At 36.8% G+C, this 27,263-nt stretch overlaps 6 protein-coding genes across 7 annotated transcripts in view; all 6 read right to left on the bottom strand.

The window, feature by feature from the left end:
- Nucleotides 1–1,386, bottom strand: part of LOC140056430 (differentially expressed in FDCP 8-like) — a 29,683-nt gene extending 28,297 nt beyond the window's left edge. Inside the window, exons 1-2 of one of the 2 annotated variants that reach the window (XM_072101797.1) lie at nt 1,300–1,386; nt 204–486 (exon numbers count right to left, since the gene is read on the bottom strand). In XM_072101797.1, the coding sequence (XP_071957898.1) occupies nt 204–480 (277 nt within the window). In that variant the 5' untranslated portion in view covers nt 481–486; nt 1,300–1,386. The remainder of the gene's footprint in view (nt 1–203; nt 487–1,299) is intronic. The other variant, XM_072101798.1, reaches the window with a different exon arrangement.
- A 5,587-nt stretch (nt 1,387–6,973) lies between these two features.
- LOC140056098 (tubulin beta chain-like) lies at nt 6,974–9,104 on the bottom strand. The gene is made up of 2 exons (XM_072101350.1): nt 8,944–9,104; nt 6,974–8,342 (listed from the first exon to the last, which is right to left on the bottom strand). The coding sequence occupies exons 1-2, from the start codon at nt 8,998–9,000 to the stop codon at nt 7,059–7,061; spliced, it is 1,341 nt and encodes a 446-aa protein (XP_071957451.1). The 5' UTR covers nt 9,001–9,104; the 3' UTR covers nt 6,974–7,058.
- A 1,413-nt stretch (nt 9,105–10,517) lies between these two features.
- Nucleotides 10,518–12,925, bottom strand: LOC140056208 (tubulin beta chain-like). Its single transcript, XM_072101503.1, has 2 exons — nt 12,777–12,925; nt 10,518–12,028 (listed from the first exon to the last, which is right to left on the bottom strand). Exons 1-2 carry the CDS (start codon nt 12,831–12,833, stop codon nt 10,745–10,747), a joined length of 1,341 nt encoding a protein of 446 aa, XP_071957604.1. The 5' UTR covers nt 12,834–12,925; the 3' UTR covers nt 10,518–10,744.
- A 1,429-nt stretch (nt 12,926–14,354) lies between these two features.
- On the bottom strand, nt 14,355–16,727 carry LOC140056162 (tubulin beta chain-like). Its single transcript, XM_072101448.1, has 2 exons — nt 16,551–16,727; nt 14,355–15,878 (listed from the first exon to the last, which is right to left on the bottom strand). Exons 1-2 carry the CDS (start codon nt 16,605–16,607, stop codon nt 14,595–14,597), a joined length of 1,341 nt encoding a protein of 446 aa, XP_071957549.1. The 5' UTR covers nt 16,608–16,727; the 3' UTR covers nt 14,355–14,594.
- Nucleotides 16,728–18,147: 1,420 nt separating this feature from the next.
- LOC140056196 (tubulin beta chain) lies at nt 18,148–22,994 on the bottom strand. Its single transcript, XM_072101493.1, has 2 exons — nt 22,849–22,994; nt 18,148–19,668 (listed from the first exon to the last, which is right to left on the bottom strand). The coding sequence occupies exons 1-2, from the start codon at nt 22,903–22,905 to the stop codon at nt 18,385–18,387; spliced, it is 1,341 nt and encodes a 446-aa protein (XP_071957594.1). The 5' UTR covers nt 22,906–22,994; the 3' UTR covers nt 18,148–18,384.
- Nucleotides 22,995–24,276: 1,282 nt separating this feature from the next.
- LOC140056114 (tubulin beta chain) lies at nt 24,277–26,977 on the bottom strand. The gene is made up of 2 exons (XM_072101372.1): nt 26,832–26,977; nt 24,277–25,812 (listed from the first exon to the last, which is right to left on the bottom strand). The coding sequence occupies exons 1-2, from the start codon at nt 26,886–26,888 to the stop codon at nt 24,529–24,531; spliced, it is 1,341 nt and encodes a 446-aa protein (XP_071957473.1). The 5' UTR covers nt 26,889–26,977; the 3' UTR covers nt 24,277–24,528.
- Nucleotides 26,978–27,263: the final 286 nt, after the last annotated feature.

The following is a 27,263-nucleotide window of genomic DNA, read 5'->3' as shown; positions in this document are numbered from 1 at the left end:
ACATGGCAACGTACCTAGTATGTCACTGTTGTTAGTCTTCAGTATTTGTGCAGTGTTATAGTCACCAAAATGGCCATCGTCCATATGTGGAAACTTGGTAAAGGGGTTAAACCTTTTTTGAAACATTAAACTTGGGTTAGCATGCTCAACAAAATCAGGAGGAGGTGCGAGTACAGACAAGGTGGGTACATCCATATTTCTACCTGACTGCCTTCCGGCTGATTGGTCGTTTTCAGTATTCCCAATCCGGGAGTTGACTTTATCCATTCCATTCTGAACTTTTACCGGTATATTGCCATTATTTGAAGATTTCGGTGGCGTTGGTATTTTCTCAAAATCGTCTTCATCCGATGAAGAATCAACAAGATTGTTTGGATTGCTTGAACTGCGGAATTTTATAACTGCTGCTGCACTATTGTAGGTTTTAACAGTTGATGGACTGGTAAATGAACTTGATTTACTTTTAGTTTTCTCTTGCATTCTGCTCTACATTCAAATAAAGAAAAAGATCATGAAGTCTAATATACTAAGACAATGGCAATGTTTATACGGTTATGTTATGCTGAAGCACAATATTTAAATAGCACCATCTACAATGTATATTTAAAGACATTTATAGTACCCTCTATCTTAGACACACTCAATATTTCATTTTTCTAAATTGATCAATTTGAAATTGCGCAACAAAATATTTATTTGAGCAAAATAAAATAGCGCAAATCGTTAAAAACGCACATATAACATCCGCATCGTAGTTCTCAAGTTTTACATTTGGGACTGCCAATATAATAAATAAATAGGTCAATTAATATAGACACAGTGTTAAAAATTCATAGAATCTTTATATATTATTAATAATTATAATATTAAATATAAATTTATTGTTTAAATAAAGTCTGAGACGCGAGAGTCTGTTTTCAATTTCATATAAAATGAATAATATTTAAACAGCACATAAAACCTAGGCTCGCTAGCATACTCATCACACTGATCTCTCCTCTTCCACAACCACTGAACCAGGGGATTTTTTAAACTTTTAAACTGATCTGAATGGGGAATTATGAAACAAGCATCAACGTACACAAGGAGTTGCAGACCACCACCACACGACATCACCAGCACCTCATGACTCTGTGTGTGTATGGTATGGTGACGATGTTTACTGTTTTTTAGATTTATAGAATGAAAGAAAGGAACACACATAATTTTAACTAATGCTATAGGCCTAGGCTAGGCCTAGTCTAATATTACGAACCTATATTTAACCAAGTAAATATGAAAATATGATATCTTAATCACCTTCAACAGTTAATAGTATACTATTTCTTTTTCAAAAACGTAAATAAACTTTCTTGCAACATTTTTTTTCCAATTATAGAGTTAACCTTTGACATTTGTATTGTATTCTCTAACTTGCATATATTTATAATATTGTAAAACAATGACTGAGCATTGGTAAATAACAAAAATCTTTATTTAAAAATTGATTTTTTTTATTGATTTTAAATAAACTAAGTTTGTTTCAATATATTTTATACACGTTTTAAAATAGATGTGTGTGTAGGTCATCAAGATTAGCCTGACCTCGATCTCATCGTCGACGACTTCAATTCCATTCCCATCTGAGATACATTTTTGTAAAATTTTGAACAAATTAAACTGTTTATAACATATATCTCAAGATGGTTGCAGCATGGAGACAAGCAGGTCTAACGTAAGCTATTTTATATTGTATAAAAGCTAATATTTATGTAAGTCTTTCTAACTTGGCCGGCCTAGTGGTGGTGGCCGGCTACTATTCTACACAAACAGTCGAGTAACACAGGATTGGCTCACTCGGAGCCGACCGGGCGGAGTAGGTTAGATATACACTAAATACTAGGCCTAGATTTCTTCGTAATATAACAATGCATACATAATTACTTTATTAATATTTATATAGTCTAGTACTAGTAGACCTAGGCTAGCCTAATTAATAATTAGGCCTAGGCCTAGTTATAATATTTATATTATAATATAGGCCTAATAATATTATTATTACTAACTAATTTAGTTTAGTCCTAGGCTAGGCCTATATTTACCTTATCTAGGCCTATAATATAACAATAATAATAGGACTATCTATAAAAATAGCCTATATTTATTAAGGCCTACAATTTTTTACATTTGAATTTAATAAGTAAGTGTGCTGGTGGGTGGCATAATTGATTCGCCGTGGCTAAAAAGGGGTGCAGGTCAAGTCGGCCCCAAACCGTCTCGGCCAAAGTCAAGTCGGCCCCACGTCAAGTCGGCCGCAAGTCAACTCGGCCTCAAGTCAACTCAGCCTCAAGTCAACTCGGCCTCACGTCAACTCGGCCTCACGTCAACTCGGCCAAAAACTAATCGGTCAACTCGGCCACAATAAAGTATGGAACGCAAAAAGTGCTTAATATTATTACGATTCCTACTATCCACGTTTTAAAAAAAATGAAGAAATAAAAAATATAATATATAAAAAAATGAACTCATTGCCGATATGAATAGAAGTACCCGCGTGTTACAAAAAACACGTGTAGGTACCGTTTAGGAAATCAAAGACGGAGGCCTACTTTCCACCATTTGGCCATAGAAAAAGTGATCGTACATCGTTTTTGTGCATGATTTGCGTTTTTAAAAAAGGGGAATCCCCCGGTCAGCGAAAACACGTAGCAGTTGTAGATATTGAAAAAGCTGGCAAACGCGCAGGGAGGCTCAGCTACGAAATTTTATTAAACGTAAATAAAGGAAAGTTGGTGAAATAATTCCTTTTTTTTTTTGCTAAATATATTAGGCCTATTGTCTAAATAATAATATTCATTAAAAGTCAGAATTATTCATAGTTAAAAAATTGTGAAGAAATATTATTTTATCAATCCCTTCATTTGCACTTTTTGCGTTCCATACTTTAACGGGGTTGAGTTGACCGATTATTTTTTGGCCGAGTTGACGTGAGGCCGAGTTGACTTGAGGCCGAGTTGACTTGAGGCCGAGTTGACTTGAGGCCGACTTGACTTGGGGCCGACTTGACTTTGGCCGAGACGGTTTAGGGCCAACTTGGATCGTATCCTAACTTCCGTCTACTAAAGGTACGGTAAAATTGCATTACGTCATAATCCGCCAATGGGGTGCTGGTACGTGTGTGACGTCATCGTATAAGGATTTTTTTTCACATCGCGTCTGTAGAGAATTCCTATCGACGGCGCCAGGCTGCATGGATGTGTGCGCTGATGTCGATTCTGTGACTCAGCCTCAGGGCCTAGACCTAGCAATGTTGAATCCAGAATCGTCGATGCTGTAGTAATAGAGCAAGATAATGGGTTGGTGGACGGTACATAAAGCGTTTAAAACATGCACTCAATCTCAAATATTATTTCATTATACACCCAACATTATACACTACAGTAGAAATATGTTGATAGCCAAATTAGAAGTAAAGGAATTATAATTCAATGTTGGAAATTGTGTTGCGTCAAAGAATATATATTCTTTGGTTGCGTCTAGTTCATTCGTCCATAGTTACTATGAGGGTTTTATTTTTATTCCAAATGGCCTATTTAGGCCTATATTTTTTAATAATAATAAACTTTGTTTACAGATGGTGACCATAAACAAAAAGCAAAGGCGGACAATAAAGGGGCCCTCAAATACTATGATTTAGACAATAGGCCTAGCCCCAGGTCTTAGTCACAGAAATCAGCGCACACATGCAGCTGGCCCCAGTCTGGCAAACAAACTCATATACCAAGGCTATAGGTAAATTTCTGTATTCTAGAATTAAAATCAACATGTTTTGGCCTATCAATAATAACAGACGTAGGCCTAGGCTACATTTAGTTTTTGTCACACGACTGGGATATTTTATAACAGCGATAAATGAAGCATAAAGAAAATGTTAAGCCGCCGGTTGATCACTGTTTTTATTTTGCGATATGAAAAAAAAATCCCAAGTCCTTATACGATGACGTCACACACGTACCAGCACCCCATTGGCTGATTATGACGTAATGCAATTTTACCGTACCTTTAGCAAACGGAAGTTAGGATACGGTACCGTATCTTTAGCCACAGCGTAATTGATTTCGTTTACAATGATGTAAGTTTAGAGTCAGACAAATATCCAAAAAATGACAAAAGTACCGATTAATTTATGTTGTTTCATTTTTTTGTTTACATTTTAGACATTTTGATTAACTATTAATGTATATTTGTTTTTAATTGTTATCTGCAGCTATATCAGGTATTCCAATCTCTGTGCTAGCTATGTCAGACGAGCCTTAAAACCTGAATTTAGAGATGCTGCAATAAAACAAGAAGAATCGTTGATCAAAGCTGTAAAGTTAGAGAAAGGAAAACCAGTAGAAAGTATGTAACAATAAATATAAAATGTATACTGAATGTATTTAATTCATTCTGAGTTTGAGTGTGTATGAGTGCCACAAGTTAAAAGTTGTGGTAGAAAGTTCATAAAATTGCGTTTCTAGATGTCAACTATATGAAAATTAACCTAGCTAGACTGCTACTCGACATAGCATTGACTTGTCGACGAATAAAATGAAATGCTTGCATTGTTTAATAAAGGACTTTACAATACTGTATTTAAGATTCTTTATTTTTTGTTTCAGAAACCAGTTCATGATTGCTGAGAATAACAGAAGTATATTGTAATTGAGAAGAAGGTATCCCGGGGAGGTTTAAAGGATTTGCTGTGACGGTTTATACCATGGTCTTCTTGGAACTACTTTCAACCTGTTAGGACTTTTTCACTAGATTGAATGGCATACCAAGAATATAAATTAGTTTCATTAAATTCAATGAATCCAATAAAGTAAATGATAATACCCTGTTAAATAATTTGAATTGTGTTGAATGAATAAAAGAGCTTGGTAATTATTTGTGTTGAAAGATGTCATAATGTAGTATGTATTTTGGTTGTTAATGTACTAGTAGTACTTTAGGGAATTTATGAAACACGACGGTTAGGGGAGGACGACTAATATCCTGTGTTTATTGATCAATGTTTTTAAAGATGTATTGTCCCCCAAAAATATGAAAAATAAAGATTAATTAAATCAAACTTTAGATAGGTTATTTTGTAGTTTTAATAAAGATAATCACTTCCGTTGGAAAAAAAATATTTTTACTTATAAAATGACAAAATAAATGGTTAATTTCAACCAAAAACCAATTGACTGGCAGCCAATTTGACCATTTTTTGCTTTAAATTACAGTTTTTTTCAGGTAAATACATTTTGTTTTTGGTCAAAGTGGATAAATACAGTATGATGTTAATGGCTAACCTACCACTAGTTTGATGTATAATTTTCTTACACCATTTTTAATACCGGTTGGAGTCAATTTGGTACGGCAAATCTTGCTGGTTCTGGAGAACACTGATGTACCTACAGTTTCTTTTCTTACAAATTCAACAGCAACTTACTCAACTAGATTTGAACTCGTCACTACGGACGAGTTAGGTTATCCGCAGCGCAAAAGCCACGTGCACGTCATACGTTAGAATATTGCGCGCAAAAAAAAACGATTAATGACATTGAAAAAATGTTAGTGCGCTCTCTATTTTGTGTCTTGTCTGAGTATATACAGTATGTACTGTATACTGTATATGTACTACGTACAGTTCAGAATAGGTGAAAATAAGGGACCAAAGTTATTGACGCTTTTGAACAAGATGACGTCATAAAAATTTTAAAAATGGTGAATCATGCGAAAGATAATTGATTGACCTAGACAATATAAAAAATAGAGGGCAATGGAATACGGATAAGGGGAGATGCGCTCTATTAAATGTGACGAGCTATGACGAAAGAGACAAAAATCCTATATTTCATATTTGAGTGGCCAAACGATGACGTCACAATGTCCGGTTAGCCATATCGATGCATGATTCGAAATCTACAACTAATCAACTTCCAGAATATGTAATTTTAAAAAAGTTCACCACGTAGTTTACAATCTATGACTTTTTTAAAAAAGGCATAATTTTCACGAATTTTTTAACTTTTTCATCAAAAACGCGCGCAAATTTTTCAATTCTACGTGCTCGTATGACGTGATTTTTAGTCGAAATTGTTTGAAAGTTGGTAAATCTACTAAAAAAAGACAGGAAAAACAAAATTCAAGCCAAAAAATGATGTTTTTGCGTTACGTGCGCACGCGCGCGTAAAAAAATTGCGCACGTGTTGGAATTTTTGAAATGCTCAAAATGACATGAAACGCGTAGAAAGTTGATTAGAAGTTGATTTTTCGCATTTTGAAATTTTAAACGCGCGTGCGCGCGTAACTTTCTGCACAACCTGCCATTTTTAATCCATAGAAAGTTTGCGCTTAATATGACTTAAATTTTCACCAAGTTTCAATACAAAATGACTTTTAGTTTTTATTCTATGATCAATCATTGAAATTCATAAATTTGCGCGTAACTTACGCTGCGCAACTCGGACGTGACCGAAAACCTTATTACGACATCTTCAGATAGAGGTCAATCTTCTGATAAAGTTATACAATGTTATGTTAAGAAGATTTAGAGATACACGCGCAACAAAATTCTGGGAAAGAAAGAAGAAAAAAGAAAAAAAAGAAAAAAAATAAAAAAAAAAAAAAAAAGATCCTGACAATAACAAGGGGTTATCCGCCAAGTGCGGATAACCAATTACATGTTTATAAAGTCATCTCATTGAGGCTTAGTGAATGGAATCGGTCTTTGTAAAGTCAAAAGTTAATCGTACTTGTACAACACTAGCATTAGTTAGATGGTGTTTAGAAATCAATGGGTATCTAGAAAACTAGAATCTCTGGTATAAAAATATCAGTTACCTAGATGCGAGTTTCCTAGATGCCCTTATTTTAACGGTCTATATGTCCTGTAGTGTCGGTGAAATCTAAAGCAACTTATTCACACACAATCAATCTCAAGTTCAATAGTACAAAAGAAGTAGAATATTTTCCTATTTAATAGTCGTTTATTTCAATTTTCCATCTTTTAACTATTTAACATAAGCAGATAAGTCATTCTAAAAATTTAGTTAAGCTTCTTGTTCATCTTCCTCTTCCTCCTCAAATTCACCTTCCTCTTCTGCGGTGGCATCTTGGTATTGTTGGTATTCAGACACAAGATCATTCATGTTGCTTTCTGCTTCTGTGAATTCCATCTCGTCCATGCCTTCACCAGTGTACCAATGCAAGAAAGCCTTTCGTCTGAACATAGCGGTGAACTGCTCAGAGATCCTCTTGAATAACTCTTGGATGGCTGTGCTGTTACCAATGAAGGTGGCAGACATCTTGAGGCCTCTTGGTGGAATGTCGCAGACAGCAGTCTTCACGTTGTTGGGGATCCATTCTACGAAGTAGCTGCTGTTTTTGTTTTGAATGTTAAGCATCTGTTCGTCAACCTCCTTCATCGACATGCGTCCACGGAAGATTGCTGCAACCGTGAGGTATCGGCCGTGACGTGGATCACAGGCAGCCATCATGTTCTTGGCATCAAACATCTGTTGTGTCAATTCAGGGACGGTGAGTGCACGGTATTGCTGGCTACCACGGCTGGTTAGTGGAGCGAATCCGGGCATGAAGAAATGCAGACGTGGGAATGGAACCATGTTGACTGCCAATTTTCGCAAATCGGCATTCAATTGACCCGGGAACCTCAAGCAAGTGGTGACACCGCTCATGGTAGCAGATACAAGATGGTTTAAGTCGCCGTATGTTGGTGTGGTCAATTTCAATGTGCGGAAACAGATGTCGTAAAGGGCTTCATTGTCAATACAATATGTTTCATCAGTGTTTTCAACCAGCTGGTGAACAGATAAGGTGGCATTGTATGGTTCAACAACAGTGTCTGATACTTTTGGTGATGGGACAACGCTGAATGTGTTCATGATTCTGTCTGGGTATTCTTCACGGATCTTACTGATGAGGAGTGTTCCCATACCAGATCCGGTACCACCACCAAGGGAATGTGTAAGTTGGAATCCTTGTAAGCAATCACAGCTTTCTGCTTCTTTGCGTACAACATCTAAGACGGAGTCTACAAGTTCAGCTCCTTCTGTGTAATGCCCCTTAGCCCAGTTGTTTCCAGCCCCACTCTGTCCAAATACAAAGTTATCTGGTCTAAAGATCTGTCCAAATGGGCCAGACCTCACAGAGTCCATTGTACCAGGCTCAAGATCAACAAGTACAGCACGTGGCACATACTTTCCACCAGTGGCCTCGTTGTAGTAGACGTTGATCCTTTCAAGTTGAAGATCAGAGTCTCCATGGTATGTACCGGTGGGGTCGATACCGTGTTCATCTGAAATGACTTCCCAAAACTGAAAGTAAAAATAATTTTTATTGATAGAAAGTGATTTTATTATCAAAATAATTTAGTTTGAATTGTACAAATTTCTGTCCAACCCAAACCAAAATTTGGAACTACAACGCCAAACAAAACATAAAATATGCATTCCTTAAAATAGAATAAAAAAATATCGTTTGTACAAAAATTTGCAATTAAAGAAATCGTAAAAGATAATTAATATCTAACTCATTTAAAACAATAGCTTTTTTACATTAATTTACCCAAAGCGAGAACCTACACACATACTATACTCTCTATTAGGCCTACTGTACTGGGCTTGCAGCCAGTCAGTGGTGCGAGATGCGGAATTTAGTCAGTGTGTATGCTTGCTACTACCTAGGCTGGACACACTAGGCCCTAGGGCTAGTGTGATTTGCAAATTTTGCGCCATGATTGGTATATGAACGTCGGCAGTTATCACATGTTCCAACCACACCCGACACCACAATTACAACAAACAAGAACAGACAGAGCTGGACGTCATGTCTCGTCATGTTGTGTTGACTACAACTACTAGCTAGGCCTAGGCCAGGCTAGCTTTCAAAAGGAAAGCATATAAAAACAAATGTTACCTTTGCTCCAATTTGGTTGCCACATTGACCCGCTTGCATATGAACGATTTCACGCATGATTTTTGAATATTTTGACAATTTAAGGAAGAATTAAAATGTATGTATTGCACCAACAAAATACATTCGCCGTCTAAAAATTTAGTTACGTTGTCCTCGTTTTAGTGTTTGTGTGAAGCCGTCGTAGAGAGCAGCAGACTCTTGGCCAATAAACGTGTGAGAACGAACGACGTCACAGTGTATCGGCCAATAGGGGAATAAAGCTGTGCGCTTGCGCGTAATACTGAAATAGAATTGATAGACTGTTTTGCATGAACCGATGTTTTTCAAACAAATAAAAATTGACTTTCTTCAAATAATTGATTATTTCATGGAGTAAATGTATAAAGACGGTGTATTGGTTAAAATAAATCACGTATAACCATGGACCTATAATAATTGGTCCACATGTGGTCCTATAAAGTAAAGGGCCTTTTTTTTCTTTGTCGGTATCTTTACTCTTTTCGTTTTATGTACAGTGATGCAATTTATAGTACTGTAGTTAAATTGTATTAAAATGCTTGCATGTTAATGTATATCAGGCTCTTCAATGTATAATTAAAAATTCAAGGACAGTGTCAACCTTTTATTTGTGTATTTACCGTGTCATTTTTTAAAGGGTTCTATGGCCGTATTCACCCCCGTATTCACCACACCATAAGTGAAATATTTTCTTTAAATATTAAGTATTTAACTTAACTAAAAAAATATTTAAGTATTTCCAGTAAATTGTATTCACTTATAATAGGAGATGCTATTACTTATTTATTCCATTTTATTGTTTAAATATTAAAAGGAAGTAAATAAATTTTATTTTTGATTCCATATTGTTTAGATGCTTGCCCTTGCTTCCACATTGTCATGTCAGATAGGCCTAATGATTTTTGTTATTTCTATATAACAATACTTACCTGTACATGTTCTGTATAAAATATAGGTCTATTGTTTAAGGGCAGGGTGTAAAGGGTCTTTCACACCTGTGATTGCCAGCGCCGGTGTGAAAGACGCTTTAGAGGAGAGAGAGAAGAGGACGGTATTTAAAGCCTTGTCTACACTACCAAACTTTATGTGTCAAAAAAATGTTATGTACCCATATATGGTGGTGATGTGCCCAAATATGGTAGTGATATGACATCATAGTGTCATGTATGGGCACATCACATTTTGTTGTCACATAAAGTTTGATAGTGTAGACAAGGCTTTAAATATCGTCCTCTTCTCTCTGTATGCAAAGTAAGCAACATTTGTCATTCAAATCTGTTCGCCTTCTTGATATGGCATCTCAACGCTGATCGTCATACTTAAATCGATGATGTCATCATTAATTCAATCAATTAACGTTGTGATCGTCATTTTATCCCCCTGTCCTTGCTTGGTATCATTACCAACATGGTCGTCGTCACGTCAATCGTTAAATTAGTCGTTTGGTCCTAGCCTGTATGTACTGGCGGCCGCTCATAACTATGTCATAAATTTCACTAGTCTACTGACATCAAACAGAGATAAATCATGAATAAAACGAAAAAGAAATTGTTGTCGAGTACAAAATTTATTCCATATATTCTGTTCAGATAAACTAATGATTGTTAAAGTGAAAATATTTTTACTACTGTAGTAGGTTTAAGTACGGTAATTTGGAAATTATCTCTGCAAACAAATAAATACTTGAAGAATACATACATTTGATTAAAATTGTTTACATTGAAGACAAAACTGATTATTATGAATTGAAAGATTTTTTTGTGCAAGGTTAATTAAAGTTCATTTATGCCTCTTCTTCGCCTTCCTCTTCCTCCTCAAATTCACCTTCCTCTTCTGCGGTGGCATCTTGGTATTGTTGGTATTCAGACACAAGATCATTCATGTTGCTTTCTGCTTCTGTGAATTCCATCTCGTCCATGCCTTCACCAGTGTACCAATGCAAGAAAGCCTTTCGTCTGAACATAGCGGTGAACTGCTCAGAGATTCTCTTGAATAACTCTTGGATGGCTGTGCTGTTGCCAATGAAGGTGGCAGACATCTTGAGGCCTCTTGGTGGTATGTCGCAGACAGCAGTCTTCACGTTGTTGGGGATCCATTCTACGAAGTAGCTGCTGTTTTTGTTTTGAATGTTAAGCATCTGTTCATCAACCTCCTTCATCGACATGCGTCCACGGAAGATTGCTGCAACCGTGAGGTATCGGCCGTGACGTGGATCACAGGCAGCCATCATGTTCTTGGCATCAAACATCTGTTGTGTCAATTCAGGGACGGTGAGTGCACGGTATTGCTGGCTACCTCGGCTGGTTAGTGGAGCGAATCCGGGAATGAAGAAATGCAGACGTGGGAATGGAACCATGTTGACTGCCAATTTTCGCAAATCGGCATTCAATTGACCTGGGAACCTCAAGCAAGTGGTGACACCGCTCATGGTAGCAGATACAAGATGGTTTAAGTCGCCGTATGTTGGTGTGGTCAATTTCAATGTGCGGAAACAGATGTCGTAAAGGGCTTCATTGTCAATACAATATGTTTCATCAGTGTTTTCAACCAGCTGGTGAACAGATAAGGTGGCATTGTATGGTTCAACAACAGTGTCTGATACTTTTGGTGATGGGACAACGCTGAATGTGTTCATGATTCTGTCTGGGTATTCTTCACGGATCTTACTGATGAGGAGTGTTCCCATACCAGATCCGGTACCACCACCAAGGGAATGTGTAAGTTGGAATCCTTGTAAGCAATCACAGCTTTCTGCTTCTTTGCGTACAACATCTAAGACGGAGTCTACAAGTTCAGCTCCTTCTGTGTAATGCCCCTTAGCCCAGTTGTTTCCAGCCCCACTCTGTCCAAATACAAAGTTATCTGGTCTAAAGATCTGTCCAAATGGGCCAGACCTCACAGAGTCCATTGTACCAGGCTCAAGATCAACAAGTACAGCACGTGGCACATACTTTCCACCAGTGGCCTCGTTGTAGTAGACGTTGATCCTTTCAAGTTGAAGATCAGAGTCTCCATGGTATGTACCGGTGGGGTCGATACCGTGTTCATCTGAAATGACTTCCCAAAACTGAAAGTAAAAATAATTTTTATTGATAGAAAATGATTTTATTATCAAAATAATTTAGTTTGAATTGTACAAATTTCTGTCCAACCAAAACCAAAATTTGGAACTACAACGCCAAACAAAACATAAAATATGCATTCCTTAAAATAGAATAAAAAAAATACTGTTTGTACAAAAATTTGCAATTAAAGAAATCGTAAAAGATAATTAATATCTAACTTATTTAAAACAATAGCTTTTTTACATTAATTTACCCAAAGCGAGAACCTACATTACAAACATACTATACTCTACTAGGCCTACTGTACTGGGCTTGCAGCCAGTCAGTGGTGCGAGATGCGGAATTTAGTCAGTGTGTATGCTTGCTACTACTAGGCTGGACACACAACTAGGCCCTAGGTTAGGGCTAGGCCTAGTGTGATTTGCAAATTTTGCGCCATTATTGGTATATGAACGTCGGCAGTTATCACATGTTCCAACCCCACCCGACACCACAATTACAACAAACAAGAACAGACAGAACTGGACATGTCTCGTCATGTTGTGTTGACTACAACTAGGCCTAGGCCTATAAAATAGGGCCTAGCCTACCTAGAGGGCTAGGCTAGGCCTATAAAATAGGGCCTAGCCTAGGCCTAGGCCTATAAAATAGGGCCTAGCCTACTAGGCCTAGGCCTACTACTAGTTAGGCCTATTAAGCTAGGCCTAGAGGCTAGCTTTCAAAAGGAAAGCATATAAAAACAAATGTTACCTTTGCTCCAATTTGGTTGCCACATTGACCCGCTTGCATATGAACGATTTCACGCATGATTTTTGAATATTTTGACAATTTAAGGAAGAATTATAATGTATGCATTGCACCAACAAAATACATTCGCCGTCTAAAAATGTAGTCACGTTGTCCTCGTTTTGGTGTTTGTGAAGCCGTAGAAAGCAGCAGACTCTTGGCCAATAAACGTGTGAGAACGAACGACGTCACAGTGTATCGGCCAATAGGAGAATAAAGCTGTGCGCTTGCGCGTAATACTGAAATAGAATTGATAGACTGTTTTGCATGAACCGATGTTTTTAAACAAATAAAAATTGACTTTCTTCAAATAATTGATGGCAGTAGTTTAACTTATATTATTCTAAAAAATAAGATGATTAACAAGGATAAAATGTATAAAGACGGTGTATTGGTTAAAATAAATCACGTATAACCATGGACCTATAATAATTATAGGTCCACATGTGGTCCTATAAAGGGCCTTTTTTTTCTTTGTCGGTATCTTTACTCTTTTCGTTTTATGTACAGTGATGCAATTACTGTAGTTAAATTGTATTAAAATGCTTGCATGTTAATGTATATCAGGCTCTTCAATGTATAATTCAAAATTCAAGGACAGTGTCAACCTTTTATTTGTGTATTTACCGTGTCATTTTTTAAAGGGTTCTATGGCCGTATTCACCCCCGTATTCACCACACCATAAGTGAAATATTTTCTTTAAATATTAAGTATTTAACTTAACTCAAAACATATTTAAGTATTTCACGTAAATTGTATTCACTTATAATAGGAGATGCTATTACTTATTTATTCCTTATTGTTTAAATATTAAAAGGAAGTAAATAAATTTTATTTTTGATTCCATATTGTTTAGATGCTTGCCCTTGCTTCCACATTGTCATGTCAGATAGGCCTAATGATTTTTGTTATTTCTATATAACAATACTTACATGTTTTGTATAAAATATAGGTCTATTGTTTAAGGGCAGGGTGTAAAGGGTCTTTCACACCTGTGATTGCCAGCGCCGGTGTGAAAGACGCTTTAGAGGAGAGAGAGAAGAGGACGGTATTTAAAGCCTTGTCTACACTATCAAACTTTATGTGTCAAAAAAATGTTATGTACCCACGGTGGTGATGTGCCCAAATATGGTAGTGATATGACATCATAGTGTCATGTATGGGCACATCATATTTTGTTGTCACATAAAGTTTGATAGTGTAGACAAGGCTTTAAATATCGTCCTCTTCTCTCTGTATGCAAAGTAAGCAACATTTGTCATTATTCAAATCTGTTCGCCTTCTTGATATGGCATCTCAACGCTGATCGTCATACTTAAATCGATGATGTCATCATTAATTCAATCAATTAACGTTGTGATCGTCATTTTTTATCCCCCTGTCCTTGCTTGGTATCATTACCAACATGGTCGTCGTCACGTCAATCGTTACATTAGTCGTTTGGTCCTAGCCTGTATGTACTGGCGGCCTCTCATAACTATGTCATAAATTTCACTAGTCTACTGACATCAAACAGAGATAAATCATGAATAAAACGAAAAAGAAATTGTTGTCGAGTACAAAATTTATTCCATATATTCTGTTCAGATAAACTAATGATTGTTAAAGTGAAAATATTTTTACTACTGTAGTAGGTTTAAGTACGGTAATTTGGAAATTATCTCTGCAAACAAATAAATACTTGAAGAATACATACATTTGATTAAAATTGTTTACATTGAAGACAAAACTGATTATTATGAATTGAAAGATTTTTTTGTGCAAGGTTAATTAAAGTTCATTTATGCCTCTTCTTCGCCTTCCTCTTCCTCCTCAAATTCACCTTCCTCTTCTGCGGTGGCATCTTGGTATTGTTGGTATTCAGACACAAGATCATTCATGTTGCTTTCTGCTTCTGTGAATTCCATCTCGTCCATGCCTTCACCAGTGTACCAATGCAAGAAAGCCTTTCGTCTGAACATAGCGGTGAACTGCTCAGAGATTCTCTTGAATAACTCTTGGATGGCTGTGCTGTTGCCAATGAAGGTGGCAGACATCTTGAGGCCTCTTGGTGGTATGTCGCAGACAGCAGTCTTCACGTTGTTGGGGATCCATTCTACGAAGTAGCTGCTGTTTTTGTTTTGAATGTTAAGCATCTGTTCGTCAACCTCCTTCATCGACATGCGTCCACGGAAGATTGCTGCAACCGTGAGGTATCGGCCGTGACGTGGATCACAGGCAGCCATCATGTTCTTGGCATCAAACATCTGTTGTGTCAATTCAGGGACGGTGAGTGCACGGTATTGCTGGCTACCACGGCTGGTTAGTGGAGCGAATCCGGGAATGAAGAAATGCAGACGTGGGAATGGAACCATGTTGACTGCCAATTTTCGCAAATCGGCATTCAATTGACCTGGGAACCTCAAGCAAGTGGTGACACCGCTCATGGTAGCAGATACAAGATGGTTTAAGTCACCGTATGTTGGTGTGGTCAATTTCAATGTGCGGAAACAGATGTCGTAAAGGGCTTCATTGTCAATACAATATGTTTCATCAGTGTTTTCAACCAGCTGGTGAACAGATAAGGTGGCATTGTATGGTTCAACAACAGTGTCTGATACTTTTGGTGATGGGACAACGCTGAATGTGTTCATGATTCTGTCTGGGTATTCTTCACGGATCTTACTGATGAGGAGTGTTCCCATACCAGATCCGGTACCACCACCAAGGGAATGTGTAAGTTGGAATCCTTGTAAGCAATCACAGCTTTCTGCTTCTTTGCGTACAACATCTAAGACGGAGTCTACAAGTTCAGCTCCTTCTGTGTAATGCCCCTTAGCCCAGTTGTTTCCAGCCCCACTCTGTCCAAATACAAAGTTATCTGGTCTAAAGATCTGTCCAAATGGGCCAGACCTCACAGAGTCCATTGTACCAGGCTCAAGATCAACAAGTACAGCACGTGGCACATACTTTCCACCAGTGGCCTCGTTGTAGTAGACGTTGATCCTTTCAAGTTGAAGATCAGAGTCTCCATGGTATGTACCGGTGGGGTCGATACCGTGTTCATCTGAAATGACTTCCCAAAACTGAAAGTAAAAATAATTTTTATTGATAGAAAATGATTTTATTATCAAAATAATTTAGTTTGAATTGTACAAATTTCTGTCCAACCAAAACCAAAATTTGGAACTACAACGCCAAACAAAACATAAAATATGCATTCCTTAAAATAGAATAAAAAAAATACTGTTTGTACAAAAATTTGCAATTAAAGAAATCGTAAAAGATAATTAATATCTAACTTATTTAAAACAATAGCTTTTTTACATTAATTTACCCAAAGCGAGAACCTACATTACAAACATATTATACTCTACTAGGCCTACTGTACTGGGCTTGCAGCCAGTCAGTGGTGCGAGATGCGGAATTTAGTCAGTGTGTATGCTTGCTACTACCTAGGCTGGACACACAACTAGGCCCGGCCTAGCCTACTACTAGCCTAGTGTGATTTGCAAATTTTGCGCCATTATTGGTATATGAACGTCGGCAGTTATCACATGTTCCAACCCCACCCGACACCACTATTACAACAAACAAGAACAGACAGAACTGGACATGTCTCGTCATGTTGTGTTGACTACAACTAGGCCTAGGCCTATAAAATAGGGCCTAGCCTAGGCTAGGCCTATTTATAAAATAGGGCCTAAGCTAGGCCTAGGCTAGCTTTCAAAAGGAAAGCATATAAAAACAAATGTTACCTTTGCTCCAATTTGGTTGCCACATTGACCCGCTTGCATATGAACGATTTCACGCATGATTTTTGAATATTTTGACAATTTAAGGAAGAATTATAATTAATGTATGTATTGCGCCAACAAAATACATTCGCCGTCTAAAAATGTGTAGTCACGTTGTCCTCGTTTTGGTGTTTGTGAAGCCGCCGTAGAAAGCAGCAGACTCTTGGCCAATAAACGTACGTGTGACGTGAGAGAACGAACGACGTCATAGATCAGCCAATAGGAGAATAAATCTGTGCGCCTGCGCGTAATACTGAAATAGAATTGATAGACTGTTTTGCATGAACCGATGTTTTTAAACAAATAAAAATTGACTTTCTTCAAATAATTGATGGCAGTAGTTTAACTTATATTATTCGAAAAAATAAGATGATTAACAAGGATAAAATGTATAAAGACGGTGTATTGGTTAAAATAAATCACGTATAACCATGGACCTATAATAATTGGTCCACATGTGGTCCTATAAAGGGCCTTTTTTTTCTTTGTCGGTATCTTTACTCTTTTCGTTTTATGTACAGTGATGCAATTACTGTAGTTAAATTGTATTAAAATGCTTGCATGTTAATGTATATCAGACTTTTCAATGTATAATTCAAAATTCAAGGACAGTGTCAACCTTTTATTTGTGTATTTACCGTGTCATATTTTAAAGGGTTCTATGGCCGTATTCACCCCCGTATTCACCACACCATAAGTGAAATATTTTCTTTAAATATTAAGTATTTAACTTAACTAAAAAAATATTTAAGTATTTCCAGTAAATTGTATTCACTTATAATAGGAGATGCTATTACTTATTTATTCCATTATTGTTTAAATATTAAAAGGAAGTAAATCAATTTTATTTTTGATTCCATATTGTTTAGATGCTTGCCCTTGCTTCCACATTGTCATGTCAGAGAGGCCTAACGATTTTTGTTATTTCTTAAGAACAATACTTGCATGTTTTGTATAAAATATAGGTCTATTGTTTAAGGGCAGGGTGTAAAGGGTCTTTCACACCTGTGATTGCCAGCGCTGGTTTGAAAGACGCTTTAGAGGAGAGAGAGAAAAGGACGGTATTTAAAGCCTTGTCTACACTATCAAACTTTATGTGTCAAAAAAATGTGATGTGCCCATATATGGTGGTGATGTGCCCAAATATGGTAGTGATATGACATCATAGTGTCATGTATGGGCACATCATATTTTGTTGTCACATAAAGTTTGATAGTGTAGACAAGGCTTTAAATATCGTCATCTTCTCTCTGTATGCAAAGTAAGCAACATTTGTCATTATTCAAATCTGTTCGCCTTCTTGATATGGCATCTCAACGCTGATCGTCATACTTAAATCGATGATGTCATCATTAATTCAATCAATTAACGTTGTGATCGTCATTTTATCCCCCTGTCCTTGCTTGGTATCATTACCAACATGGTCGTCGTCACGTCAATCGTTAAATTAGTCGTTTGGTCCTAGCCTGTATGTACTGGCGGCCTCTCATAACTATGTCATAAATTTCACTAGTCTACTGACATCAAACAGAGATAAATCATGAATAAAACGAAAAAGTAATTGTTGTCGAGTACAAAATTTATTCCATATATTCTGTTCAGATACTCTCATGATTGTTACAGTGAAAATATTTTTACTACTGTAGTAGGTTTAAGTACAGTAATTTGGAAATTATCTCTGCAAACAAATAAATATTGAAGAATACATACATTTGATTAAAATTGTTTACATTGAAGACAAAACGGATTATTAAGAATTGAAAGATTTTTTTGTGCAAGGTTAATAAAAGTTCATTTATGCCTCTTCTTCGCCTTCCTCTTCCTCCTCAAATTCACCTTCCTCTTCTGCGGTGGCATCTTGGTATTGTTGGTATTCAGACACAAGATCATTCATGTTGCTTTCTGCTTCTGTGAATTCCATCTCGTCCATGCCTTCACCAGTGTACCAATGCAAGAAAGCCTTTCGTCTGAACATAGCGGTGAACTGCTCAGAGATTCTCTTGAATAACTCTTGGATGGCTGTGCTGTTGCCAATGAAGGTGGCAGACATCTTGAGGCCTCTTGGTGGTATGTCGCAGACAGCAGTCTTCACGTTGTTGGGGATCCATTCTACGAAGTAGCTGCTGTTTTTGTTTTGAATGTTAAGCATCTGTTCGTCAACCTCCTTCATCGACATGCGTCCACGGAAGATTGCTGCAACCGTGAGGTATCGGCCGTGACGTGGATCACAGGCAGCCATCATGTTCTTGGCATCAAACATCTGTTGTGTCAATTCAGGGACGGTGAGTGCACGGTATTGCTGGCTACCACGGCTGGTTAATGGAGCGAATCCGGGCATGAAGAAATGCAGACGTGGGAATGGAACCATGTTGACTGCCAATTTTCGCAAATCGGCATTCAATTGACCTGGGAACCTCAAGCAAGTGGTGACGCCGCTCATGGTAGCAGATACAAGATGGTTTAAGTCACCGTATGTTGGTGTGGTCAATTTCAATGTGCGGAAACAGATGTCGTAAAGGGCTTCATTGTCAATACAATATGTTTCATCAGTGTTTTCAACCAGCTGGTGAACAGATAAGGTGGCATTGTATGGTTCAACAACAGTGTCTGATACTTTTGGTGATGGGACAACGCTGAATGTGTTCATGATTCTGTCTGGGTATTCTTCACGGATCTTACTGATGAGGAGTGTTCCCATACCAGATCCGGTACCACCACCAAGGGAATGTGTAAGTTGGAATCCTTGTAAGCAATCACAGCTTTCTGCTTCTTTGCGTACAACATCTAAGACGGAGTCTACAAGTTCAGCTCCTTCTGTGTAATGCCCCTTAGCCCAGTTGTTTCCAGCCCCACTCTGTCCAAATACAAAGTTATCTGGTCTAAAGATCTGTCCAAATGGGCCAGACCTCACAGAGTCCATTGTACCAGGCTCAAGATCAACAAGAACAGCACGTGGCACATACTTTCCACCAGTGGCCTCGTTGTAGTAGACGTTGATCCTTTCAAGTTGAAGATCAGAGTCTCCATGGTATGTGCCGGTGGGGTCGATACCGTGTTCATCTGAAATGACTTCCCAAAACTGAAAGTAAAAATAATTTTTATTGATAGAAAATGATTTTATTATCAAAATAATTTAGTTTGAATTTTACAAATTTCTGTCCAACCAAAACCAAAATTTGGAAATACAACGCCAAACAAAACATAAAATATGCATTCCTTAAAATAGAATAAAAAAAATACTGTTTGTACAAAAATTTGCAATTAAAGAAATCTTAAAAGATAATTAATATCTAACTTATTTAAAACAATAGCTTTTTTACATTAATTTACCCAAAGCGAGAACCTACATTACAAACATACTATACTCGGCGCTAGTTCCGTTTCGCACCTGTTTTTATTTCGACTTCCTTTTGACTCCAAATTGTTAAGCAGCTTATTGTGAATACTACACCTTAACATTGGGCCTCATAAGTACTTTTATGAAGAAGAATCACATAAAAAGTAACAAATAAATCCTTAAATTGATGATTTTACAGACAGGTTTTTCTCGCATACCGTTCGCGAATTTAGCATACTCGAAGTTCAATATTTTCGTTTCTATGGAGCGCCAAAAGAGCAACAACAATAGATGGTTAAAACCTCAGTGGAATGCGTCTTCTTTTAATGCATTTATTATTGAAATACACGTTTAATTTTAATATATTTTGTCAATAAAAATGCTGTAACATTTTACTGCTAATAATTTGCTGTTTTCAAATAGCAACCAACCCTAGGCCTAAGAGTAAGACTAACGCCTGTATTCTTAAACCGGACTTTAGTCGTAGTTCGAAGTTCGACTTGAAAAAGTCGTAGTTCGAGACTTCAAATTCGATTAAAAAACGAAGTAGTCGAAGTTTGCAGTTCGACTTAATGAAGTCGAGCTTTTAGTCGAGTTGCACACGTCTGGGTAACAAAGGCTAAACATTGGCCAATGACAAGAGAGTATTTGAGGAGCAGACGAAATTTTGCGCATTGATATCACTTTCCATTTTCTTACAAAACTTTTTACGCATCAGGACTATATACATGAAAAATAATTTTAATCGTTAATTATTAGAACAAGATCAGTATTAATTTAACAGTGAAGTACTTTTGATTAACAACAAACAAAATCTTTAAAATATATTTAGGAACCATGGCGGACGGTAACTTTCATATTTTCTAGGCCTCCAACAAAGTATGATCGCGACGAACCACGCACTTCCTAGCGTGACAAGAAAGCGCTAGGCCCCTAAACATTCCATCGCGTGGTGAATTGCCGCAACTCCCATTGTCGCTATGGCGTGACGTAGTTCAAGTCGGACTTGCGCGAAGAAAATAATGTAATTTGTATACAGTTGTAAATAAAGATGATTTTCATTATTATAACTTATACCAATGTATATTTAATTAAGCTAATACAAATATAGATATTCATTCTTCAATATCTGGCCAATATAACAACTCAATGACTGTTACGTTTTTTATAAACATCGTTTAAAAACCATTTAGTCGACCATTTAGCCTGCCCCCTCCAGGACTAAAAAAATCGATCAAAATCCATCTCGATTTAGTCGAGGTTGGCCTGATTTAGTCGGTGATTTAGTTGAAGTTCGGTTTATGAATTAAAATGACGTCATTTTTTTAGTTTTAGCTCGAACTACGACTAAAGTCCGGTTTAAGAATACGGGCGTAAGACTAAGAGGAATATTATTTAGAACAGATATACCCCTACAGTACATGTAATATGATGATAAATTTGTCGATTTTTCTTCAAAGTTCCTGCAAAAACCATGTACAGTATCAACAGTAATATTTTTGTTGCATTAACATTGACAAAATATGATAAAATTGAACGTAAATTTTACCAATAAATGCATTAAATATACGCAATTTACTGAGTTTTTAGCCCTCTATTATGATTGCTCTTTTGGCGCTCCATAGAAACAACAACATTGAACGTGGAGTATTCGAAATTCACAAACCGATGTGCGAGAAACACGTCTGTAAATTCATCAATTTAAAGGATTTGTTTTTTACTTTTTGTGTGACCTCCTTCGTAAAAGTATTTTTGAGTCCTAATTCTAAGAGTCTAAGGTGTGGTACTCACGATAAAGTTACTTAACCAATTTTGAGTCGAAATAAACGACAGGTGCGAAACTACTAGGCCTAGCCTAGGACTAGGTCCGGAGGAGGGATTAGGCCAAGTTGAGCCGCCGACAAGTTGAGCCGCCGCCAGAAAAACGTTATTTTCTATGAAACGCCAAATGCTTACTTTCGCCGGTGCTCGTTTCTATTTAATAGAAGTTCTATTTATATTAATTATTAGATATAACGATGCATATTCCAAAGTTTATATATCACGGTTTTTAGTATATATTATTAAATATTATAATTAAAGAGAAATAATTATGAATATCTGACTTGTAGATTCCAAAATATAAGGCCTAAAACATGACCGAAAATGATCGTTTTTAGCTAAAATTGACGTAAACATGTTGCCCCCTTAGGCGGCAGTTGTATGAACTAGGCCTACTCCATTTTTCGGTAAAATAATTGCATAAAATCACCGTTTTTTAGTAAAATATTTTGTGTATTAACATTGTAAAATTCAATAAAATATGATATTAAAAGATAGTAGATAAAAAATAATTATTATTTAACCTCATTCGAAGAGTATCAATACTCTTAGTCCTGAGAGACAACATGATTTTACGCGAGAAAAATATTATGGAGTGCACTGCACTTGAAAGAATTTGAAAGATTTGAAAGATTAAAAACAATTAAATTATTAAATATGACTACTTTCCTTTGCTGTGTTGTTATGGCTGTTCAAACCAACAAAATTGTAGTATGTAATTATTATTTATTTTCATGACACAATAAACCTAAAGACCATGAACTTATGTACTAGGACACCCCTCTATCACTACGCGAAATGTCGTAAAAGACGCACTGGGCGTTTCATAGAAATTACCGGCGGCTCAACTTGTCGGCGGCCCAACCGGTCATATCCCCGGAGGAGGCCTACTGTACTGCACTACTGGGCTTGCAGCCAGTCAGTGGTGCGAGATGCGGAATTTAGTCAGTGTGTATGCTTGCTACTACCTAGGCTGGACACACTAGGCCCTAGGGCTAGGCTAAAACAAGAACAGACAGAACATGTCTCGTCATGTTGTGTTGACTACAACAACTACCTAGGCTAGCTTTCAAAAGGAAAGCATATAAAAACAAATGTTACCTTTGCTCCAATTTGATTGCCACATTGACCCGCTTGCATATGAACGATTTCACGCATGATTTTTGAATATTTTGCGATTTAAGGAAGAATTATAATGTATGTATTGCACCAACAAAATACATTCGCCGTCTAAAAATTTAGTCACGTTGTCCTCGTTTTGGTGTTTGTGAAGCCGTAGAGAGCAGCAGACTCTTGGCCAATAAACGTGTGAGAACGAACGACGTCACAGTGTATCGGCCAATAGGAGAATAAAGCTGTGCGCTTGCGCGTAATACTGAAATAGAATTGATACGACTGTTTTGCATGAACCGATGTTTTTAAACAAATAAAAATTGACTTTCTTCAAATAATTGATTATTTAATACATGGCAGTAGTTTAACTTACATTTATATTCGAAAAAATAAGATGATTAACTAGGATAAAATGTATAAAGACGGTGTATTGGTTAAAATAAATCACGTATAACCATGGACCTATAATAATTATAGGTCCACATGTGGTCCTATAAAGGGCCTTTTTGTTCTTTGTCGGTATCTTTACTCTTTTCGTTTTATGTACAGTGATGCAATTACTGTAGTTAAATTGTATTAAAATGCTTGCATGTTAATGTATATCAGACTTTTCAATGTATTTAAATTCAAAATTCAAGGACAGTGTCAACCTTTTATTTGTGTATTTACCGTGTCATTTTTTTAAAGGGTTCTATGGCCGATATTCACCACACCATAAGTGTAATATTTTCTTTAAATATTAAGTATTTAACTTAACTCAAAAAATATTTAAGTATTTCCAGTAAATTGTATTCACTTATAATAGGAGATGCTATTACTTATTTATTCCGTTATTGTTTAAATATTAAAAGGAAGTAAATAAATGTTATTTTTGATTCCATATTGTTTAGATGCTTGCCCTTGCTTCCACATTGTCATGTCAGAGAGGTCTAACGATTTTTGTTATTTCTATATAACAATACTTACATGTTTTGTATAAAATATAGGTCTATTGTTGAAGGGCAGGGTGTCTTTCACACCTGTGATTGCCAGCGCCGGTGTGAAAGACGCTTTAGAGGAGAGAGAGAGAGAAGAGGACGGTATTTATTAAATATCGTCCTCTTCTCTCTTCTGTATGCAAAGTAAGCAACATTTGTCTTTATTCAAATCTGTTCGCCTTCTTGATATGGCATCTCAACGCTGATCGTCATACTTAAATCGATGATGTCATCATTAAATCAATCAATTAACGTTGTGATCGTCATTTTATCCCCCTGGCCTTGCTTGGTATCATTACCAACATGGTCGTCGTCACGTCAATCGTTAAATTAGTCGTTTGGTCCTAGCCTGTATGTACTGGCGGCCTCTCATAACTATGTCATAAATTTCACTAGTCTACTGACATCAAACAGATAAATCATGAATAAAACGAAAAAGTAATTGTTGTCGAGTACAAAATTTATTCCATATATTCTGTTCAGATAAACTCATGATTGTTACAGTGAAAATATTTTTACTACTGTAGTAGGTTTAAGTACGGTAATTTGGAAATTATCTCTGCAAACAAATAAATACTTTATATTAATAATATTGAGAATACGTACATTTGATTAAAATTGTTTACATTGAAGACAAAACGGATTATTAAAAATTGAAAGATTTTTTTGTGCAAGGTTATTAAAAGTTCATTTATGCCTCCTCTTCGCCTTCCTCTTCCTCCTCAAATTCACCTTCCTCTTCTGCGGTGGCATCTTGGTATTGTTGGTATTCAGACACAAGATCGTTCATATTGCTTTCTGCTTCTGTGAATTCCATCTCGTCCATGCCTTCACCAGTGTACCAATGCAAGAAAGCCTTTCGCCTGAACATAGCGGTGAACTGCTCAGAAACTCTCTTGAACAATTCTTGGATAGCTGTGCTGTTACCAATGAAGGTGGCCGACATCTTGAGGCCTCTTGGTGGAATGTCACAGACAGCAGTCTTTACGTTGTTGGGGATCCATTCTACGAAGTAGCTGCTGTTCTTGTTTTGTACGTTGAGCATCTGTTCATCAACCTCCTTCATGGACATGCGTCCACGGAAAATTGCTGCAACCGTGAGGTATCGGCCGTGACGTGGATCACAGGCAGCCATCATGTTCTTGGCATCAAACATCTGTTGTGTCAATTCTGGGACGGTGAGTGCACGGTATTGCTGGCTACCACGGCTGGTCAATGGCGCAAATCCGGGCATGAAGAAATGCAGACGTGGGAATGGAACCATGTTGACTGCCAATTTTCGCAAATCAGCATTCAATTGACCTGGGAACCTCAAGCAAGTGGTGACACCGCTCATGGTAGCAGATACAAGATGGTTTAAGTCACCGTATGTTGGTGTGGTCAATTTCAATGTGCGGAAACAGATGTCGTAGAGGGCTTCATTGTCAATACAATATGTTTCATCAGTGTTTTCAACCAGCTGGTGAACAGATAAGGTAGCATTGTATGGTTCAACAACAGTGTCTGATACTTTTGGTGATGGGACAACGCTGAATGTGTTCATGATTCTGTCTGGGTATTCTTCACGGATCTTACTGATGAGGAGTGTTCCCATACCTGATCCGGTACCACCACCAAGGGAATGTGTAAGTTGGAATCCTTGTAAGCAATCACAGCTTTCTGCTTCTTTGCGTACAACATCTAAGACGGAATCTACAAGTTCAGCTCCTTCTGTGTAATGGCCCTTAGCCCAGTTGTTTCCAGCCCCGCTCTGTCCAAATACAAAGTTATCTGGTCTGAAGATTTGTCCGAATGGGCCAGACCTCACAGAGTCCATTGTACCAGGTTCAAGATCAACAAGTACAGCACGTGGCACATACTTTCCACCAGTGGCCTCGTTGTAGTAGACGTTGATCCTTTCAAGTTGAAGATCAGAGTCTCCATGGTATGTACCGGTGGGGTCGATACCGTGTTCATCAGAGATCACTTCCCAGAACTGGGGAGAGAAAAATATTATGCGTTAAAATCTACGGAGAAGAAAATAAAAATTGCCGAAACTTTAAAGAGACATACTATGGTGTAGATACATGGTGAAGTGAATAGAGACAGTTCAAATTATTTCTATTAATTAATCGATTAATAACCAAAGAAATAGTCTAATTAACTGTAGTTTGTTTTGGAATGCAATGATGACGATGTTGCCTCGGAATACCACCACGGAATGCGAAAGGTAAATATTCTTTCTTTCAACAATGACTGAAATCGATTTTGTTTTCAATTGCCATTATTTGTTGTAGGCCTAATATTGATTTTCTCTTTTTCAGGCAAACAATGCCTAACAATTGTCGTCATGGTATCAAAAAATAAGCATGAACGCATTATGAACACGTGATAGTTAAAGGATGCCTCTAAAGATTTATATTTAAAAACATTTTTAAAGTACAGTACTAATCACAGTTGTCCGGTTGATTAAAGTAAAAAAGTAATTCGCACACATTTTCTAATGTGGAAATCGAACGTGTATATGCTTGAATACACACATCTTAAAACCGTTATAAAGATGACGTCATACACGGCTACTATGGAGACGCGGGTAATTTTCAAACTGGACGAAGCAGACAATGGAGTAACGATCTTTAGTATACTCTTAAATCTCTTTAAGTAACATCAAAAGTACGGTACAGTAAATAGAAGAGAAGATAATAATAAATAGATATTTTTAAAATTTTAAGTTCAGTAGTTCAGCAGTTAAGTTCATTCAGATTGAGGCTAATCGTATTTACAATTCAAATTTTATTTCAATAAATATTTTTCATTTTTATGAGCCCTGTTAAACACATACGTCTCTTAACCATAAACATTTTGAAATAGGGCCTACTGTAATCTGCATTTCGAAATTTTAGAAGAGAACATAACATAAAAAAAAGAACAAAGTAAACTGCAAAATGGTAATGAACTCAAAATGGCGGTAAAACGTCATTTATATTTAACAAAGATCAAAAATTATAAACATACCTTAGCTCCGATTTGGTTGCCACATTGGCCAGCTTGCATATGTACGATTTCACGCATGGTTATTTGAAATAATTTATAATTTAGTAATAAAATGTAATGCAAATGTGCTTCTCCTGTCTGGCTTGGCACGGAATGATTACCCAATAGCAACCCTGCTACTTATATTACCAGAACATTCGGTAGCCTTTTCCCTTCTGCCAGCGACCGATTAAAGGGCAAGAACTACTTTGTTTTACGCGGACCTTCTTAACAATGCTACATTTGAAAACATGTATAGGCCTACATCTTTCAAACTACATTTTACGACTATTTTGTTGTAGTTTTAGGTTTTTTTCTTTATAAAATAACTTTAAAGTATAATATTTAAGTATTAAAATATGTTTTAAAATGTGATTTAATTAAAAATACTGCAATTTTGTGTTAGAGATTTTT

Source organism: Antedon mediterranea, chromosome 8 (genome assembly GCF_964355755.1).
Source record: "Antedon mediterranea chromosome 8, ecAntMedi1.1, whole genome shotgun sequence".
Classification (NCBI taxonomy): Eukaryota; Metazoa; Echinodermata; class Crinoidea; order Comatulida; family Antedonidae; genus Antedon; species Antedon mediterranea.
Note: the sequence above shows the minus strand (reverse complement) of the source record. Positions and strands in the feature narration are given on the sequence as shown.

Bases quoted from the DNA above. Each gene is read 5' to 3' on its own strand.
- LOC140056162 (XM_072101448.1), bottom strand. From the start codon at position 16,607: ATGCGTGAAATCGTTCATATGCAAGCGGGTCAATGTGGCAACCAAATT. The intron at 15,879-16,550 runs GTAACATTTGTT...TTTTACTTTCAG, and splicing joins GCAACCAAATTGGAGCAAAG to TTTTGGGAAGTCATTTCAGA.
- LOC140056208 (XM_072101503.1), bottom strand. From the start codon at position 12,833: ATGCGTGAAATCGTTCATATGCAAGCGGGTCAATGTGGCAACCAAATT. The intron at 12,029-12,776 runs GTAACATTTGTT...TTTTACTTTCAG, and splicing joins GCAACCAAATTGGAGCAAAG to TTTTGGGAAGTCATTTCAGA.
- LOC140056114 (XM_072101372.1), bottom strand. From the start codon at position 26,888: ATGCGTGAAATCGTACATATGCAAGCTGGCCAATGTGGCAACCAAATC. The intron at 25,813-26,831 runs GTATGTTTATAA...TTCTCTCCCCAG, and splicing joins GCAACCAAATCGGAGCTAAG to TTCTGGGAAGTGATCTCTGA.
- LOC140056098 (XM_072101350.1), bottom strand. From the start codon at position 9,000: ATGCGTGAAATCGTTCATATGCAAGCGGGTCAATGTGGCAACCAAATT. The intron at 8,343-8,943 runs GTAACATTTGTT...TTTTACTTTCAG, and splicing joins GCAACCAAATTGGAGCAAAG to TTTTGGGAAGTCATTTCAGA.
- LOC140056196 (XM_072101493.1), bottom strand. From the start codon at position 22,905: ATGCGTGAAATCGTTCATATGCAAGCGGGTCAATGTGGCAATCAAATT. The intron at 19,669-22,848 runs GTAACATTTGTT...TTTTACTTTCAG, and splicing joins GCAATCAAATTGGAGCAAAG to TTTTGGGAAGTCATTTCAGA.